This window comes from Streptopelia decaocto, assembly GCF_964273445.1.
Source record: "Streptopelia decaocto genome assembly, chromosome: 3".
Classification (NCBI taxonomy): Eukaryota; Metazoa; Chordata; class Aves; order Columbiformes; family Columbidae; genus Streptopelia; species Streptopelia decaocto.
The window spans coordinates 72,256,501-72,265,220 of record NC_138656.1 but is presented as its reverse complement, the minus strand read 5'-3'; the positions used below and the strand labels follow the sequence as shown (position 1 = coordinate 72,265,220).

The 8,720-nt window shown below is 40.2% G+C and overlaps 1 protein-coding gene across 6 annotated transcripts in view; it reads right to left on the bottom strand.

The window, feature by feature from the left end:
- Positions 1–1,268: 1,268 nt before the first annotated feature.
- FYN (FYN proto-oncogene, Src family tyrosine kinase) overlaps positions 1,269–8,720 on the bottom strand; it is a 141,923-nt gene continuing 134,471 nt past the window's right edge. For all 6 annotated transcript variants that reach the window (XM_082049070.1, XM_082049075.1, XM_082049073.1 and 3 more), the window contains one exon: positions 1,269–2,740. In XM_082049070.1, the coding sequence (XP_081905196.1) occupies positions 2,532–2,740 (209 nt within the window). In that variant the 3' untranslated portion in view covers positions 1,269–2,531. The remainder of the gene's footprint in view (positions 2,741–8,720) is intronic.

The following is an 8,720-nucleotide window of genomic DNA, read 5'->3' as shown; positions in this document are numbered from 1 at the left end:
ATGGTACTCAGAGACCGAATGCGATACAAGAAATAACAAATCCAAGAATCAGAAGGCCATAAAACCCCAACAGCGCCCCATCTGAGTCTTACTTCCAACGAGAAACACAGGCAAAATGAATGTTTTAGGCTCGTCCTGCATTGCAGATGGAAACCGTACTTAAGTTGGTGGCACAGCAAAGGCTTCTGAGGAAGGTGGCAGCACGGCCGTGCCTTGCACCATGCACCACGCTCAGTACGGGACATTGTGGCTTCACCAGCCCGCTGGGTTACTACGGAGTCCTCAGTTCAGTAAATGATGTTTTAAGGCGAGGGGGGGAGGGGATAGCTGTGGGAAAAAAGAGGACCACGACTCTCTTTTTAAGTACTAAGAGGAAACTAAAACTCCCACAAGAATTATGGCCTCTTCAGTACTCCACAGCTACAGGTACAGCAACATTGAATATATCATGTACATAACATTACTTATAGACTCTACATGTAAAATGTTAACCAATTTATCATGGAAATCTGGTAACAAGCAACATTGCCATATAAATTCACACTTCAAGAAAGGCTAAGTGTGGAAACCTCCTTTGCAAGAGGATTTTCAGTCAGTGTTTTGTATAGAAAATACTAAAATGATGACAATTTTTTCTCTGAATCTCAATTCATTGCAGGGTTAGTTTTCAGGAACAGAAGAAGGTTCTCTTTAGAAAATGGGTGAGTATTCAGAATATGAATTCACAATCTAAGTATTAAATAATTTTTTTAAAAGTTTCAACTGTCGGAAGTCTTACTTGGCTGCAATATTTTAAAGCAATAACAGCAATACAAGGCATAGAAAATGTTTTCCTGCAACACTTGTAAAAGTATTCACGTTAAATGCAACAGAACTATTAAAGAATAAATTGCTTGTAGAACAGAGAAATGACGGACTAGTGATGCATTCAGCCATAGTCCTTACAGTTGAACTCCAGCTGTTTAAAAACATACTGACTTCATAATTTGGAAAATGATGTCCCATAGGTGACTGGTCTGCATAATCCTATGAAATATGATGCCTAAATGGCATGACACCCCTTCTTGAAAAATTTTTGTCTCATCTCCACCATTTTCTCCACAGTTTAAACAAAAGAACAACTATCCAAATGTATAATGCTCTTTTTTTTTTTAATTACTAAATTAAGAAAGTTAAACAGTTTTAAAATGTAAACTTGCAAATAAACCATAACAAAATGTAATTAAGACTTTAAAATTTGCAACTCAGTATTAAAAACTCAATAGAAATAGAAAGGAAAAATTTTTTTTTGGTTAAATGTAAGTAATTCAAGGCTGGTACAGACAACTGAAAAGGTAATACTTTGTTCTGTGCATCCTCCATGAAATGTAAAGAAGTGCATAGTAATTCCACTGGAGAACTTGCAGACATAGAGAAAGTAATTTCATTAGCAGTACAGGACATTTAACACACTTATTTTACAATGGAAAAATGTTACACATAAAACAGAAAAATCCTAGTTGCATGACCAACAGTTTAGCAGGTGGACATGGCTAAAATGCTATGATTTTAAGACCATCTGAATGTGGTTACACTGTTTAATAAATCTTTTTGAAACGTTTCAGTATACATGTTTTGATACAAGAAGTCCTTGCAGTTTCGGTTTTCCAGTTCAAACGGTGATGGTGTAGTTTTCTTGCTTTAAATATGGTTGTTTTAATTTCAAGAACAAATCATCACACACTTGTCAAACATTGGAAACATTACTGTAAATACAGCACATGATTCCTGAAAGAGCAAAGTTACAACCATCTACAGGTACATAATCATAAACAAAAAGTGCAATCCAATTTAAAAAAATCATGCTTGGCAAAAGCCAAAAATTAGATCACTGGCTTTCAGAATCCCACCAGTGTTTTCATGTCTGCAGTAAAATTATCGCTTTCTGGGTACTGCTGCAGCAGGATTCAATTCTAAATGAGTTTCCTCTGCAATAGCACCCATATACTGTATGTACAGGTATGTATATATATTATATATATTTTATATATAAAAAAGCAAAAAAACAAACACCTGTCCTGATTTTTTTTTTTTTTTATTTGTTAAAACATGAAAAAAAATGTTTTAGACAAAGAGGCCACTTCTGGAAAATAATACTTTTAGTTGAATCAGGAGAAGACTAGTTAAAATCACATAGGTTTCGCGTTTTAAAAAAAGGAAAGCACTAGGATCAGTTATTGGCACTGAGTTACTATTTACAATGAACAGAGGTTTTGCAGTTTACGTAACATCAATACAATGCAGTTTTGGAGTCTCTGATTAAGAAAAACACACGTGTTTTCCTCCTCTTCATCCAGGACATTCAGATTATTAGGACAAGTGGTCATAGGCAAGGGCTGTGGAAGTTCCCAGCTTCAGTCCCTCATGTGCACGGCGGTGCTGGAAGATGCTGCTCTCTGGAGAAGCCGATCACGGAGTTGGAAGCTGAAGGGCAGGTGGGGCAGGGCTGAGAAACACCTGGTAATTCATGACAGTGTCTGGAGACCAGGGATTTACAGGTTGTCGCCAGGCTGGTACTGGGGTTCTGTTGCAGTGAAGTAGTCTTCAAGGAAACCCTGCAAATATTCGAAAGTTGGGCGCTCCTCTGGGTCTTTTTTCCAGCAGTGGATCATAAGCTCGTGCAAGGAGATGGGACAGTCCTGAGGACATGGCATCCGATAACCACGTTCTACTTGCTCCAAGACTTCACGGTTATTCATGCCTGAAAAGGGCAGACAAATCCACACTGTTAAATTACAGAAAAAGTAGCCTGAGTATAACTATCTCTACAATACATATAACAATACATATGTTTTTCTCAATCATACTAATTTCTTCTGGTTCAGACAAGCAAAAAAAACCCACTCCAACGTCCTGTTCCCGCTCTTCATCTACTGCAAGGTAACCTGGATTACTTTCTTTCTCTGTAAAAGGTTTTAGGATCCAGTGATGAGTAAAATGTTGCTCCCATGGTTACCCTCTTGGTTTACTCACAACGGGCAGGATTTGGCACATTCTCTCTCCAACAACAATAGCTGTGAAATCTGTTCTATGAAGTGGTTAAAGAAAATAACAAGTCCTATTCAAAATTCTAGAAATTAAGATGAATTTTTGAAATCCTCACACTGAGTGTGAGCCTTTAGCAAAGTGCTCTGTGAGGTCTTGCTGCAGTAACTTCAACACAAACTCTGCTACTTTGGGCTAGGAGTGACGTCCAGCAGCATTACCTTCAACACTGGTTTAGAAGCTTCCTGCTGGTGATCTGCACTCCCTTGATCTGTGCTGGTTAGTGTTGTTTCTACCATATTCCACTGTTTCACCTCAATGCAGAGGAAAACAAAGTTGCTCAGAAGACAAGTCAACCACCAAGCTAAACAGCTCCACTGCAGAACCACAGCTCTCTCTCACAAAAGGTAAAAAGTTACCTTACCGTCATGCCTGTCTCTAAGAGGCAAGCCAGGCCCTTTGCTACTTTGTCTTTTCCCGCAATCCCTTCAGCCCTAGGTCCCTCTGCTGAAGTGTTTCTTCAACCGTACATTAATTGCAGTCAACCTCGACTTTAGTTTAAATAGCTCTTCCAGTAATTTTTTTGGCTTTTTAACAGTATCAAGAGTAAGACTAGCACCGCAGGCATGCCGAAGTATTTCAGAGAAAGCATGCATGATGACTGCAAGCGTTGTGGTTTGCCAGTTGGCAAGCCCTGCCCCAGTCTTCTGCTGAAAAATATCTGCAGGCTTCACTCATTTAGTAGGTCATACCCAGCAGCTCTGCAGGAGAACAAGGAAGGACACTGAAGTTCCTCCATGACCAAATCTAGAAACCAGCAGCTTAATGTTGCTCTTTCCATTAGCTTATTCTCTCCCTGGCTTCCATGACAACATCTTCCCTGGGTTTTGTCCACTCCGTTCTTTCAGGGTGTCCTCTTAAAGAATTTCCTTGTCCCACCTTCAGGACCCAGGGGATCATCTCTTTCCCCTCTACTCTGTATTTTTTGTAAACTTACTTGTGAGAAATAATTCAACCACCTTCTCCAACGCAGATTCATTTGTCTACTCTACACTTTGACTAGCAAGAATAATATCCTTACACTGCCTGGCATTTAGGCTGGTAACTTAGCTGTGTCCTTGGATTTGGTCTTTACTCTGTGTCCTCGTGTCCTGGCTGTACTTAATTCTTAAAGATGTTTTAAAAGAAGAATCTGCAAAATACAGCCTTTCCTGGCCATCCACATCTAGATTCTCATCTCATGTTAGGACTACAAAACACCTTTTCCTCTTATCTTAATAAGGCAATTTCCTCCTGCTGATATCCGTTTGTGGTGCCTCTGCAAGGACCATTTTCCTAGCTTCTTGTTGTAACCGCCCCTTGCATGGTCTTGCCACTTGCTCTTTGTTGCCTTCTACATGACATACCAGCTGCTCGTTTTCTACTTTCAAAGCCTCTCACAGGCTGCCCCATGAGCATTTAAGCTCTCATTTGGCCATGGCCTGGTCAGCTCACAGTTCTAGTCAGCCTATTGCAGCACCTTCCATTTTCCAACAAGTACTGATGAGCTGTTCCTTATACACATGGAAGAACCTCTCCAGAAAACTGCCTGATCGTCCAACAAACATCTCCTTACTGTTCCCTTTAGCAGTGAGAATTGCAAGAAGGGTTAGATTACTGATTTGCGGTATTTCCTAACCTGCAGACTGACACTTGAGCACTGGTTCCTTGTGTTTGATTTATCACCTGCATTTACCCAGTGTATTTTTGGTGTTAGATGCTTATGAGTAGGAGCAAATGGCACCTGAGGTGGTCTGTGGTTAGGACTCCCCAGAATAATAAAAATAGAGCAGTAATGATCCTCTGCAGACATCACACTGCATAGAGTTAAGGTCCTCCTGTAGTACTGGCTCCAAACTGATGTTGTTAGGTCACACAGGCTCACAACAATACAGAAAAGTGTGCTGCACACTGAACAAACGTTTGGGTGTTCCTAATTATCCAACAAGAACATTTTCAAACAGATTCTACTCTTTTATTAAATTACAAAGCAACACTAGTGGTCAGTTAGTCACCACCAAACCAAAAGCAGCATCAACGCAAACCTTCTGGCCTTGCTGTTTCCAAGACACTATAAGAAAAGGAAGGGCATTGGCTCATATTGTGTTCTCAATATTAATTTTAAAAATTTATGTTTAAAACATAATTCTGCACCCTTTTTTATATCCTTGTCTTTGAATCAGCTGAATTAGGGTAAGAACTTTGGTGCTTTGCTTCCCTTACATATTAAAGGCTCATCTATTGTATATACCTAAACCACAAACAAACTGCATTCTTTGGTTTTATTTTGGCAGTACCCCTTTAAGTACAACAGCAGCAGAAAAGCTCCTTCCCAACTGATTTGTTATTCTAAGATATCAAATGTTTGGTATTTTTGAGTGCATTACTCAGTGCTGCAAAGCACACTCTGAAACTTGATAACGAACTGTATGCTGGAAGAAAAACCCTGACGAGAGAGAGGGGATAGGAAAAACATAAACACCTCTTCACTTACCTTTTTTTTTTTTTTTTAGAAAAAAACAACAACAGCAACAACAAAAGAAAAAAAAAGAAAAAAGAAAAAGAAAAAAAAAAAAACAAACATAAAAGACATTGCTGTCTGAAATCACAGCCATTTTTTGTCCCTGAAAGTGAGTCAAAGTAGGTTTTGTCATCAGAGTACAATCCAGGAAAATGTTTCCTCCTTTCCTTTCCTTTCCTTTCCTTTCCTTTCCTTTCCTTTCCTTTCCTTTCCTTTCCTTTCCTTTCCTTTCCTTTCCTTTCCTTTCCTTTCCTTTCCTTTCCTTCCCTTCCCTTCCCTTCCCTTCCCTTCCCTTCCCTTCCCTTCCCTTCCCTTCCCTTCCCTTCCCTTCCCTTCCCTTCCCTTCCCTTCCCTTCCCTTCCCTTCCCTTCCCTTCCCTTCCCTTTTTTCTTGTTCTTTCTTTTCCTTTCCCCCTCTCCTCTCTCTCAAAAAAACCCAGATATGAAATGAAACCAAGTAATCCTCATGTTCCTTACTGGAATTCATCCATCCAGTAAGGGCTGCAGCACCTAGGATTTGCCAAAAAAATATCTGTCGGTTTTGACGTGTGCTGTTAATTCAAAAAAGGAGTTTCAAATACCTCTTTTTTTTCCTCCCCAAAATTGATTAGATTATTAGTCAGACATACAAAATAGCAGTTTCAGATATACTTTTTACCTCTCAAAAGGTCTATTTATGTTTACAAACCTATTATCTAGATCCACTTAGCTTATCCCACAAGTTTTAGTGTTTCTCTTTTCATAGCAGAAGCCTGTTGTATCTGCACTTCTGACACCACAGAGAGAATATTTGAGCAGTCTGTACAACTGCTCTCTCTTAATGAATACCCGAGAGTTTCAACTCTTTTAGTAAATAATAAATGAAATTCTGCTTGCAGTATGCTTCTAGACCCCTTAAAATTTTATCCTAAAATCCTTAAATCCATGGAATAAACTAGTCAGCAATATTAAATCTGTGGAATAAACTACTCAGCAATATTCTTCTGTAGACTACAGGTATTTCACCAGCTCAAAAATCAGTTTGGGCTCACTGTGTTACTACCATTTGGACCAAGAAGGAAACATCCAGTTTCCAAAAGAAATGGTTTTTTCCATTAGCTTTTTATTCCCTCAGAAGACCAAAAACGAAATAACCTCCCACCATCCAGCTTTATTGGTGAAACATCTAAAAGTCTTAGGATGCCACAGGATTATGACCACTTTAATGCTCAATACAATAAAAATCTACAGCCCACATGGACTAGGGACAGAAATGCAATGCTGCTGGACTCCTCCTAGGAAAGCTGCAGTGGTAAGACTGACTGTGACAAAATAAAAGGATGTAAAGTTTCCAGTTGTCGCTAAAGAAAGCACTGGAGAATGCTTTGGAGTGCCTTGAGGAGCTTCACTAGATGGAGCACAGCAGATGTGCAAATAGCACAGATCGGGGCAATGCTGCTCTTGCAGAGGATGGGAAACATGACTGTCACCAGGCAGCATCCCCACATCCAAAGCTAATAAGCTATATAGATTACTTTGGGCTATGTGAAGTCCGCTGAGGACAGAAATGGTTTTAAGACACTTTATTCTTGCTTTCTTCTGTTGGACTGAGAGTTATGCTCCTTCAAGACCCACTACAGTTGAGAGGGTAAAACTGTGTAATCCTCCAGAGGGGCTGGATCAATGTTGGCACTGAGATCATGTTCTCAAAAGAGAGAGGGATAATGGAGATAGAGGTTGATTTTTGGGTTTTGTTCAGTTTGATCTAGAAGCAGAATTCTTAACTTCCATGGACAACCCCAAAGAAAAGCCAGAGGCAAGGGCATGGGGATGGGATATGGGGCTTAGGCAGGGAGATTATTCCATATGTAGGCACAACAGTGCACTGAAGGGAACAGGAAAGCTGATCCTGAAGGAATACAACCTTTGAAGGATAATGCCATTCATACAGCATACAATATGAACCTACTTATAACTGCAAAAGTAGTAACAAGTTTTAAAAATCTGGAAGTTATGCTACTTCATTTAGAAATTAAGGCCTGAAAACCCCCAACAACTATCCACAATGCTAGAAAGCTAAGCTATCATTATATATTGAAGTGTTGTGTGTTTGTTTGTTTGCTTGTTTATTGCTTGGTATAAGAGATGCCACTTTGAGCCACAGCATTTGTGAGTGGAGCTTTCCTGCTTAGAAAGAAACCCATCTGAGCTTATCTGTTCTATGTGCTGAGTATGCACCTCTCTCAACTGCTTATCTACCATCCATGATGACGCCACACATGCATATGCTGGCTAATGGATGTGCACTTGTCCCCAGGCTTGGTCAGTGTACCATGGGCTCTCTGGCACTTGTGGCCCAGCTTTCCCCAAGGGTGAGGGGGCTGAACACAGCTCCCCAGGGACTGCAGAGCTGCTTGGAGCCCGGACTCAAAGATCTGCCCAGCTGGAGGCAGCAATGTGGATTGTATCATGGTGGTTGCCACACTAGATATAAAATGCAAATGCTGTTGACGTGACAAGAACAGCAGAAAGCAGAAGGGCCAAGTTCAGAGGTGCTTGTTTAGTGCAGCTGGGATTTTTGCCTATCCAAAAGGCAACATGTTAAAAAAAAACCCAAATTCTCTGACTACTGCTAGAGAAACGCAGCCTCCTACACTTGAACTCCACTAAAAAACCCAAACCTAAGATCCAAGGCGAATTTGTGAAAGAGGAAAGAAACAAACACTGAAAAAGGTTGACTAAGCAGACTATTTTTTAAACTTGGCTCCTCTTCTGCCCATATCTAGTTTTTATTTCCCCACTGTGATAATGGAAATAGAACGTTATGCCCAGAAAAACTACGAAAGTTGCTTATTTCAATCTGCTACCTTGTGAAAAGAACGGAAAAGCATTAGAGAAGGCTAGGAAAAGCCCTAATAAAATTAGTTATCATAGCAGTTCTTTACATCCATTGACAGAGAAACAGGCTTGGTTGAAGGATGAAGATGAGGACACCTGTCAAAACGTCAGTCTTGCTTGAGGGAGCTATAGGGTCTGGGGCAAGGCTTGATTATGAACTCTAGCCTGAGCTTCATCTCTGACAGCAAAGTCTTTACTGCTCATGTGTCCCGCCACTCCTCCAGCCCCTCTTCCAAAACAGGGCATCAGGACAGGAACTG